Here is a 12090-nt window from a genome sequence, read left to right on the forward strand (position 1 = left end):
GCCGACACAAACACCGGGCCCATCTAGGAGTGGCACTGCAGTGTCACGCAGGATGGCCCTTCCAAAAAACCCTCCCCAAACAGCACATGACGCAAAGAAAAAAAGAGGCGCAATGAGGTAGCTGACTGTGTGAGTAAGATTAGCGACCCTAGTGGCCGACACAAACACCGGGCACATCTAGGAGTGGCACTGCAGTGTCACGCAGGATGTCCCTTCCAAAAAACCCTCCCCAAACAGCACATGACGCAAAGAAAAAAAGAGGCGCAATGAGGTAGCTGTGTGAGTAAGATTAGCGACCCTAGTGGCCGACACAAACACCGGGCCCATCTAGGAGTGGCACTGCAGTGTCACGCAGGATGTCCCTTCCAAAAAACCCTCCCCAATCAGCACATGATGCAAAGAAAAAGAAAAGAAAAAAGAGGTGCAAGATGGAATTATCCTTGGGCCCTCCCACCCACCCTTATGTTGTATAAACAAAACAGGACATGCACACTTTAACCAACCCATCATTTCAGTGACAGGGTCTGCCACACGACTGTGACTGATATGACGGGTTGGTTTGGACCCCCCCAAAAAAAGAAGCAATTAATCTCTCCTTGCACAAACTGGCTCTACAGAGGCAAGATGTCCACCTCATCTTCACCCTCCGATATATCACCGTGTACATCCCCCTCCTCACAGATTATCAATTCGTCCCCACTGGAATCCACCATCTCAGCTCCCTGTGTACTTTGTGGAGGCAATTGCTGCTGGTCAATGTCTCCGCGGAGGAATTGATTATAATTCATTTTAATGAACATCATCTTCTCCACATTTTCTGGATGTAACCTCGTACGCCGATTGCTGACAAGGTGAGCGGCGGCACTAAACACTCTTTCGGAGTACACACTTGTGGGAGGGCAACTTAGGTAGAATAAAGCCAGTTTGTGCAAGGGCCTCCAAATTGCCTCTTTTTCCTGCCAGTATAAGTACGGACTGTGTGACGTGCCTACTTGGATGCGGTCACTCATATAATCCTCCACCATTCTATCAATGTTGAGAGAATCATATGCAGTGACAGTAGACGACATGTCCGTAATCGTTGTCAGGTCCTTCAGTCCGGACCAGATGTCAGCATCAGCAGTCGCTCCAGACTGCCCTGCATCACCGCCAGCGGGTGGGCTCGGAATTCTGAGCCTTTTCCTCGCACCCCCAGTTGCGGGAGAATGTGAAGGAGGAGATGTTGACAGGTCGCGTTCCGCTTGACTTGACAATTTTGTCACCAGCAGGTCTTTCAACCCCAGCAGACCTGTGTCTGCCGGAAAGAGAGATCCAAGGTAGGCTTTAAATCTAGGATCGAGCACGGTGGCCAAAATGTAGTGCTCTGATTTCAACAGATTGACCACCCGTGAATCCTTGTTAAGCGAATTAAGGGCTGCATCCACAAGTCCCACATGCCTAGCGGAATCGCTCCGTGTTAGCTCCTTCTTCAATGCCTCCAGCTTCTTCTGCAAAAGCCTGATGAGGGGAATGACCTGACTCAGGCTGGCAGTGTCTGAACTGACTTCACGTGTGGCAAGTTCAAAGGGCATCAGAACCTTGCACAACGTTGAAATCATTCTCCACTGCACTTGAGACAGGTGCATTCCATCTCCTATATCGTGCTCAATTGTATAGGCTTGAATGGCCTTTTGCTGCTCCTCCAACCTCTGAAGCATATAGAGGGTTGAATTCCACCTCGTTACCACTTCTTGCTTCAGATGATGGCAGGGCAGGTTCAGTAGTTTTTGGTGGTGCTCCAGTCTTCTGTACGTGGTGCCTGTACGCCGAAAGTGTCCCGCAATTTTTCTGGCCACCGACAGCATCTCTTGCACGCCCCTGTCGTTTTTTAAAAAATTCTGCACCACCAAATTCAAGGTATGTGCAAAACATGGGACGTGCTGGAATTTGCCCATATTTAATGCACACACAATATTGCTGGCGTTGTCCGATGCCACAAATCCACAGGAGAGTCCAATTGGGGTAAGCCATTCCGCGATGATCTTCCTCAGTTGCCGTAAGAGGTTTTCAGCTGTGTGCGTATTCTGGAAAGCGGTGATACAAAGCGTAGCCTGCCTAGGAAAGAGTTGGCGTTTGCGAGATGCTGCTACTGGTGCCGCCGCTGCTGTTCTTGCGGCGGGAGTCCATACATCTACCCAGTGGGCTGTCACAGTCATATAGTCCTGACCCTGCCCTGCTCCACTTGTCCACATGTCCGTGGTTAAGTGGACATTGGGTACAACTGCATTTTTTAGGACACTGGTGAGTCTTTTTCTGACGTCCGTGTACATTCTCGGTATCGCCTGCCTAGAGAAGTGGAACCTAGATGGTATTTGGTAACGGGGGCACACTGCCTCAATAAATTGTCTAGTTCCCTGTGAACTAACGGCGGATACCGGACGCACGTCTAACACCAACATAGTTGTCAAGGACTCAGTTATCCGCTTTGCAGTAGGATGACTGCTGTGATATTTCATCTTCCTCGCAAAGGACTGTTGAACAGTCAATTGCTTACTGGAAGTAGTACAAGTGGGCTTACGACTTCCCCTCTGGGATGACCATCGACTCCCAGCGGCAACAACAGCAGCGCCAGCAGCAGTAGGCGTTACACGCAAGGATGCATCGGAGGAATCCCAGGCAGGAAAGGACTCGTCAGACTTGCCAGTGACATGGCCTGCAGGACTATTGGCATTCCTGGGGAAGGAGGAAATTGACACTGAGGGAGTTGGTGGGGTGGTTTGCGTGAGCTTGGTTACAAGAGGAAGGGATTTACTGGTCAGTGGACTGCTTCCGCTGTCACCCAAAGTTTTTGAACTTGTCACTGACTTATTATGAATGCGCTGCAGGTGACGTATAAGGGAGGATGTTCCGAGGTGGTTAACGTCCTTACCCCTACTTATTACAGCTTGACAAAGGGAACACACGGCTTGACACCTGTTGTCCGCATTTCTGGTGAAATACCTCCACACCGAAGAGCTGATTTTTTTGGTATTTTCACCTGGCATGTCAACGGCCATATTCCTCCCACGGACAACAGGTGTCTCCCCGGGTGCCTGACTTAAACAAACCACCTCACCATCAGAATCCTCCTGGTCAATTTCCTCCCCAGCGCCAGCAACACCCATATCCTCCTCATCCTGGTGTACTTCAACACTGACATCTTCAATCTGACTATCAGGAACTGGACTGCGGGTGCTCCTTCCAGCACTTGCAGGGGGCATGCAAATAGTGGAAGGCGCATGCTCTTCACGTCCAGTGTTGGGAAGGTCAGGCATCGCAAACGACACAATTGGACTCTCCTTGTGGATTTGGGATTTCAAAGAACGCACAGTTCTTTGCGGTGCTTTTGCCAGCTTGAGTCTTTTCAGTTTTCTAGCGAGAGGCTGAGTGCTTCCATCCTCATGTGAAGCTGAACCACTAGCCATGAACATAGGCCAGGGCCTCAGCCGTTCCTTGCCACTCCGTGTGGTAAATGGCATATTGGCAAGTTTACGCTTCTCCTCCGACAATTTTATTTTAGGTTTTGGAGTCCTTTTTTTTCTGATATTTGGTGTTTTGGATTTGACATGCTCTGTACTATGACATTGGGCATCGGCCTTGGCAGACGACGTTGCTGGCATTTCATCGTCTCGGCCATGACTAGTGGCAGCAGCTTCAGCACGAGGTGGAAGTGGATCTTGATCTTTCCCTAATTTTGGAACCTCAACTTTTTTGTTCTCCATATTTTATAGGCAGAACTAAAAGGCACCTCAGGTAAACAATGGAGATGGATGGATTGGATAGTTTACTAGTATACAATTATGGACGGACTGCCACGGTTAGGTGGTATAAAAAAACCACGGTTAGGTGGTATATATTATAATAATAATACAATTATGGATGGACGGACTGCCTGCCGACTGCCGACACAGAGGTAGCCACAGCCGTGAACTACCGCACTGTACACTGGTTGATAAAGAGATAGTAGTATACTCGTAACAACTAGTATGACACTATGACGACGGTATAAAGAATGGAAAAAAAACCACGGTTAGGTGGTATATATTATAATAATAATACAATTATGGATGGACGGACTGCCTGCCGACTGCCGACACAGAGGTAGCCACAGCCGTGAACTACCGCACTGTACACTGGTTGATAAAGAGATAGTAGTATACTCGTAACAACTAGTATGACACTATGACGACGGTATAAAGAATGGAAAAAAAACCACGGTTAGGTGGTATATATTATAATAATAATACAATTATGGATGGACGGACTGCCTGCCGACTGCCGACACAGAGGTAGCCACAGCCGTGAACTACCGCACTGTACACTGGTTGATAAAGAGATAGTAGTATACTCGTAACAACTAGTATGACACTATGACGACGGTATAAAGAATGGAAAAAAAACCACGGTTAGGTGGTATATATTATAATAATAATACAATTATGGATGGACGGACTGCCTGCCGACTGCCGACACAGAGGTAGCCACAGCCGTGAACTACCGCACTGTACACTGGTTGATAAAGAGATAGTAGTATACTCGTAACAACTAGTATGACACTATGACGACGGTATAAAGAATGGAAAAAAAACCACGGTTAGGTGGTATATATTATAATAATAATACAATTATGGATGGACGGACTGCCTGCCGACTGCCGACACAGAGGTAGCCACAGCCGTGAACTACCGCACTGTACACTGGTTGATAAAGAGATAGTAGTATACTCGTAACAACTAGTATGACACTATGACGACGGTATAAAGAATGGAAAAAAAACCACGGTTAGGTGGTATATATTATAATAATAATACAATTATGGATGGACGGACTGCCTGCCGACTGCCGACACAGAGGTAGCCACAGCCGTGAACTACCGCACTGTACACTGGTTGATAAAGAGATAGTAGTATACTCGTAACAACTAGTATGACACTATGACGACGGTATAAAGAATGGAAAAAAAACCACGGTTAGGTGGTATATATTATAATAATAATACAATTATGGATGGACGGACTGCCTGCCGACTGCCGACACAGAGGTAGCCACAGCCGTGAACTACCGCACTGTACACTGGTTGATAAAGAGATAGTAGTATACTCGTAACAACTAGTATGACACTATGACGACGGTATAAAGAATGGAAAAAAAACCACGGTTAGGTGGTATATATTATAATAATAATACAATTATGGATGGACGGACTGCCTGCCGACTGCCGACACAGAGGTAGCCACAGCCGTGAACTACCGCACTGTACACTGGTTGATAAAGAGATAGTAGTATACTCGTAACAACTAGTATGACACTAGGACGACGGTATAAAGAATGGAAAAAAAACCACGGTTAGGTGGTATATATTATAATAATAATACAATTATGGATGGACGGACTGCCTGCCGACTGCCGACACAGAGGTAGCCACAGCCGTGAACTACCGCACTGTACACTGGTTGATAAAGAGATAGTAGTATACTCGTAACAACTAGTATGACACTATGACGGTATAAAGAAAGAAAAAAAAATACCACGGTTAGGTGGTATATATTGTAATACAATTATGGATGGACGGACTGCCTGCCGAGTTCCGACTGCCGACACAGAGGTAGCCACAGCCGTGAACTACCGCACTGTACTGTGTCTGCTGCTAATATAGACTGGTTGATAAAGAGATAGTATACAATACATACAACAATGAATATACTACTATACTGGTGGTCAGGCACTGGTCACCACTAGTCACACTGGCAGTGGCACTCCTGCAGCAAAAGTGTGCACTGTTTAATTTTAAATTAATATAATATTATGTACTCCTGGGGGCTCCTGCTATAACAACCTGCAGTGCTCCCCAGTCTCCCCCACAATTATTATAAGCTTTGCCTTTTATACATTGATGTGCAGCACACTGGGCTGAGCTGAGTGCACACAGACTGAGTCACACTGTGTGACTGGCTGCTGCTGTGTATCGTTTTTTTTCAGGCAGAGAACGGATATAGCAGAGAACGGATATATATTAAAATAAATAAAAGTTAACTAACAACAACTGCACTGGTCACTGTGGTAAACTCTGTCTGACTCTGCACAATCTCTCTCTCTCTTCTAATCTAATTTCTAATGGAGAGGACGCCAGCCACGTCCTCTCCCTATCAATCTCAATGCACGTGTGAAAATGGCGGCGATGCGCGGCTCCTTATATAGAATCCGAGTCTCGCGAGAATCCGACAGCGTCATGATGACGTTCGGGCGCGCTCGGGTTAACCGAGCAAGGCGGGAGGATCCGAGTCTGCTCGGACCCGTGAAAAAAACATGAAGTTCGTGCGGGTTCGGTTTCAGAGAAACCGAACCCGCTCATCTCTATTGCAGAGGTGATAAATAATCGTTCCTGCTCTCTGAAGATTGAAGCCTTCTCATAAGTACACCTTGAAATCAATACACACCTATAGAAAAACTATGAACTGTGATTGTATATGAAGAAAGTTGATAATATAGGAAATTTATGAAAACATAAATATAGCATGATTCAGTTAATAGTAAAACACCTTTTGAAATATATTTACTGAAAAAAAAAACCTGAAAATATAGTAGAACTCCCTGCTGATATGTGTGTACTATTTTGTGCTGTACATACTGATGAGCCATGCTCATCCAACCTTCAGTTTGCCATATTCATGGGCAAACCAGTTGTATGTGTGCCCACAAATAGGACGCATGTATGTATCTAAGTGTGCGTGCCCATAAGAAAACCTGGGCGGTGTACTAAGCCAAAGCTCAGTGTAATAAGTCACACCCACACGGGTGTGCCTATATAATTATATTATATTATATAGCAGCAGATAGAAGTTTGTAGATGCACCAGTTGGATAGGACAGGATGCGACCAGACAAATAGAGAGTATTAGCAGTGGCAGGGAAAATAAACTTCCCTCCGCTGCTGCTGTCAGAGGGACCAGAAAGGTCCCTCTGCCTCCCTGCACTCTCCCCCTGTGTCTGCCGTGCTGCAGATCACTGCTGATCGGTCAGCACGGCAGGATCTCCACCATCCAGCGGCTGCAGACAATGGCAGCCGCTGGGGAGAGTAAATGAACCCTCCCAAGCCACCCCAGAACCCTCACTGTATACCTGCAGGCTGTCCTGGCTTTCAAAATGAAAGCCGCGATGGTTGCGATGTTCCCGATGTTCCGATGGTCGCAATGCTCCGAATGATGTTTCGATGTCTGAAAAATATTTTAAAACAATTTTTTTTTTCATTTTTTTTTTTTACTAAAATCATTTGGGATAGGGTTAAAGTCATGTTCTTCACCTAATTCACTCATAGAAGACCCCGACAATTTTGGAGCGGTTTTCGGCAAAATAAATCATCAGTTAAGTGGTTAAGGAGAGTGCAGCTTTTTCTATATATCTTCCTACTCACACATCCTTCTCAAAATAACATAACCATACTTCTAGTCTGTGGGGCAAACCATGGAGCCCTAAGCAGAAGAACAGCATGGATCAGCCCTAATGGCTCCTGTGAATGGGTCTAGGGGATAATGAAGGTTTCACCATACATACAAATGCTGATTTGTATATGCTTATGTCAAAACTGCTGATATCTCATATCAGGTCTCATGTAATGTTTTTCTTTTATAGTAAATGCAGATTGTTCAACAACTGCGAGAAAAGTAGGCGGATCCAGTGCAATGTAAGTCCAGTTTAAAATCACATGATTGATGAAATGGAAATAAATGAGATAAGCTATTTGTATATGTTATAAATGATACTTCCTGGAAATTAAAACGCAATATTTCTTTTTGCATCCCTCAGTGTTACATGTCCCCCTGGGTGCCTTGGCACGTCAGCTTCTGTTTGGGGAACTAATAATTACACAGATGTAAGAGAAATCAGTACTTTGTTTTATAGAGCAACATTTCTTAGTAGTTGTAGCCAAAAGTTAAATGCCAAGAAAATGTAACTGATATTCTGTCTATTGGTATCTTTAGGATTCTGCCATTTGCCGAGCAGCGATCCATGATGGAGCAGGAACAGATCAAGGGGGGAATGTGACAATTAATTTTTTTTTTGGTCAGAAAAGTTATAATGGAACCACAAGAAATGGAATGACAAGCAAAGACTTTGGCGTATGGGACAGGACATTTACATTTCCCACACCATCAAATCCTCCAACTCCTAAACCCACCGGAAACCCTACCCAAAGCCCACCAGGTATTTCTCTACCAGGTGATAGCGAGATACACACTATGGGCTCTGCAGCACACTGCACACAGTTTATAGCACTTTGGGAGATGAGAGCATTGCTGATATGTACCTGTGTGGGTACATAGTCATTTTGTGGCCACTTCTGTTACTACACTGATTATGTTATACTGTAATATGCATTTGGTCTGAAAAAAGTTGATGAATATATATTGAACATATACCTAACTGCACGGAAATCTGCAAAATATTGTACTTCTACCTGCTCAAAGTTGAACATTAAGCATGTGATCTTTGGTAAGAATTATACACAGTTAAAATATTCATATTTCATGTACAAAGTATGGAAAGAGCACAAACAGTTTTCATAGGTTTCCATCATATTGAGGCAAGTATTATTATTTAATGTTGACTTCTGTTGTACTCATAGTAACATAGTAACATAGAATCTAAGGTTGAAAAAAGACAATTGTCCATCGAGTTCAACCTATTTGTGGTCTCCTATGCAGGATTATTTGGTATAAAATTTGGCATAAAATTTTGACTGATGCTGATGTCTGCCGTTACGTTTTATCCCTCATTTTTTATTTAACTATAGTGCGTGACTATGCACCATAACCCTGGATATCCTTATCTATTAGGAATTTATATAACCCTTTATATCATAAAAGTATCTATATTCACTGGGCATGATTTAAATCTTCCATCTGCCCTCACACCCCCGCATTGCGCCCTCCGGCAGTATTCAAATGTTACTGCCGATGGGCACGATATCAGCATTTGAGCTCGACACCCCCTAGGGTGGTGAGCTAAAATGTACGAAAAGTGACCCGTTTGGATGCTCAAATGGGACTTTTTGTGATCCCATGACTTTAGTCGGGATTAGCTGCTTTATGCGGCTAAACCCGTCTCTTATGGGTGCAATCAGTGCGATAACAGGGGGCCATAGAATATCACCCCGCAATCTCCCGTCACTTTAGACGGGAGATATGGGTGCAATCAGTGCGATAACAGGGGGCCATAGAATATCACCCTGCAATCTCCATTCACTTTAGACGGGAGATATGGGTGCAATCAGCGCGATAACAGGGGGCCATAGAATATCACCCCGCAATCTCCATTCACTTTAGACGGGAGATATGGGGCAATAAAAGATTTGAATCCGCCCATTGTGTCAGATCCAATTCTCAGATGCAGCAACTGAAGCACTTACTGCCCCCCCATGTCTATTTCTAGCTGTACCATGTACTCTCTACTTTGCTTATTTATAAATAAAACATGGAGGCACGGGGGGCATCACAGGACACTCAACTGGGTAAGATACTGATATTTAAGATGACTGTAGACATTCTCAAATGATAGTAACATGAATGGGAACATTATGGTCCCAAGAAGATGCCTGCATGTTACACTAGTACGTAGAGATGAGTATTTTCAGAAAGTGCATAGCCTACCAATCATTGTCCTACACTTCTCAGAATAAGAGTATAGTTCTCAATATGAGAGATGATTTCTGCAATACCAAATATCATCTTTTAGATTGGCATCTTTGAGATTACTGTTTGGTGCTAGGAAGAGGGAAAACTAATTCACCCTTTTGACTAACAAATCAACAGTTCATAACCAAAACATAAGGAATGTTTGTTCTTTACGTTCTATAAATGTTATTATCTGTTTAATTACTGTATGACATATTAGGTGCTAATTCCATTACAGATCCAAAGTATGTAGCGCAACCTGGGGATAAATCAGCATGCTTGTCAATTACATTTGTAGTAAGTAGTATTGTATTTATATGAAATATATACATTGCGTCAGTCTTTATTACCTCTTCTCACCCTCCCTCCCTTCTTGCACTTATCATCTGCCCCCATTCATCTCATGCACATTATTTATGTCTTTTCATGCTTTCCAGTAGATCCTCCGTTTCATCTCCATTATTTTCTATCTTTATTTTCCTTTTATTTCGTCACATGTGAACTTTTTCTAAATATAATGTACTAGCTTATGTTTTATTTCTTGTTGTATTTTTCAATAGAAAACTGGAAAACTGGTTACAGCACTTCAAAACTTCCTCTGTGCATGTCCTGAAAATGCGGTACTGTAAATAAGCTGATTTCTAGATTTTACATTATCAGTGGTAAATACATAAACACAAAAACAAAATTCACAACCATGAAGCACTTGCATTCCTGCCAGTATGCCCCATTGGAAAATAAAGACACCTATTTTTGGATGAGACCAAACCTCTTTTTTTACACAGAATAGGAAGAGTGAAAATAAGCAATTACCAAAATGACAAGTTTAAACTTGTAATTAAAAAGCACTTTATTGCTTTAGAGCTGTGATTCTCAAAATTAGTCCTCAGGTTACCCTGAGAGTCCAGCTTTTAAAGATGCTTAAGCAGTGATGTTTTAATTATACCCCAGTCAGTCTGAGTATACAATCTGGGAACAAGCATGGATTGCTGTATAATCTGGAATGTTAGGGTACCTTGAGGAACTAAGTAAGAGAACCACTGCTCTATAGCCATAGTTTAAGATTATTTAGTTTCGACTTTGTCAGCAGTATTATGGAGGTCATTCCGAGTTGTTCGCTCGCAAGGCGATTTTAGCAGAGTTGCTCACGCTAAGCCGCCGCCTACTGGGAGTGAATCTTAGCATCTTAAAATTGCAAACGACGTATTCGCAATTTTGCGATTACAAACTTCTTAGCAGTTTCAGAGTAGCTTCAGACTTACTCGGCATCTGCGATCAGTTCAGTGCTTGTCGTTCCTGGTTTGACGTCACAAACAAACCCAGACACTATACCCGTTTCACCAGCCACTACTGCGTTTTTTCCGGAAACGGTAGCGTTTTTTCCCACACGCCCATAAAACGGCCTGTTTCCGCCCAGAAACACCCATTTCCTGTCAATCACACTACGATCGCCTGAGCGAAGAAAAAGCCGCGAGTAAAAATCCTAACTTCATAGCAAATTTACTTGGCGCAGTCGCAGTGCGGACATTGCGCATGCGCACTAAGCGGAAAATCGCTGCGATGCGATGAAAGTTACCGAGCGAACAACTCGGAATGAGGGCCTATATACGTATGTATATGGGCCCTCATTCCAAGTTGTTCGCTCGGTAATGTCCGCACTGCGACTGCGCCAAGTAAATTTGCTATGAAGTTAGGATTTTTACTCACGGCTTTTTCTTCGCTCAGGCGATCGTAGTGTGATTGACAGGAAATGGGTGTTTCTGGGCGGAAACAGGCCGTTTTATGGGTGTGTGGGAAAAAACGCAACCGTTTCCGGAAAAAACGCAGGAGTGGTTGGAGAAACGGGGGAGTGTCTGGGCGAACGCTGGGTGTGTTTGTGACGTCAAACCAGGAACGACAAGCACTGAACTGATCGTAGATGCCGAGTAAGTCTGAAGCTACTCTGAAACTGCTAAGAAGTTTGTAATCGCAAAATTGCATACGTCGTTCGCAATTTTCAGGTGCTAAGATTCACTCCCAGTAGGCGACGGCTTAGCGTGAGCAACTCTGCTAAAATCGCCTTGCGAGCGAACAATTCGGAATGACCTCCATAATTCATTTATTTATTTATTTACTTATTTGAGGGACGCAAATTATCCATGACTAGAACACCAGGGCATAATAGATTTGATCACAAAACAAAAAATATTAAATTAGCCAAAATTATAGAAAGGAATGAAAGTGAATGAAGCTCTATACTTATCCCTATAACTTGAAATAGATACAAAATTAATCTTTATCAAGGACCATTCACACTGGTACTTTAAGATTTCTACAGTTTCTATTACAAATAAATGTGTGTACTGTATGTGTGTATACATATACAGTATATGTATATATACCCCTTTGAATATTAATTCAAC

At 43.6% G+C, this 12090-nt stretch overlaps 1 protein-coding gene across 1 annotated transcript in view; it reads left to right on the plus strand.

Annotated features, from left to right (window-relative positions):
- The window catches only part of LOC134956785 (uncharacterized), a 149779-nt gene that overhangs the window by 51468 nt on the left and 86221 nt on the right, over positions 1–12090 (plus strand). The window contains exons 5-9 of the mRNA XM_063938739.1: positions 7647–7698; positions 7821–7887; positions 7997–8219; positions 9927–9985; positions 10249–10308. Coding sequence (XP_063794809.1) covers positions 7647–7698; positions 7821–7887; positions 7997–8219; positions 9927–9985; positions 10249–10308 — 461 coding nt within the window. The remainder of the gene's footprint in view (positions 1–7646; positions 7699–7820; positions 7888–7996; positions 8220–9926; positions 9986–10248; positions 10309–12090) is intronic.

Source organism: Pseudophryne corroboree, chromosome 9, assembly GCF_028390025.1.
Source record: "Pseudophryne corroboree isolate aPseCor3 chromosome 9, aPseCor3.hap2, whole genome shotgun sequence".
Lineage (NCBI taxonomy): Eukaryota > Metazoa > Chordata > Amphibia > Anura > Myobatrachidae > Pseudophryne > Pseudophryne corroboree.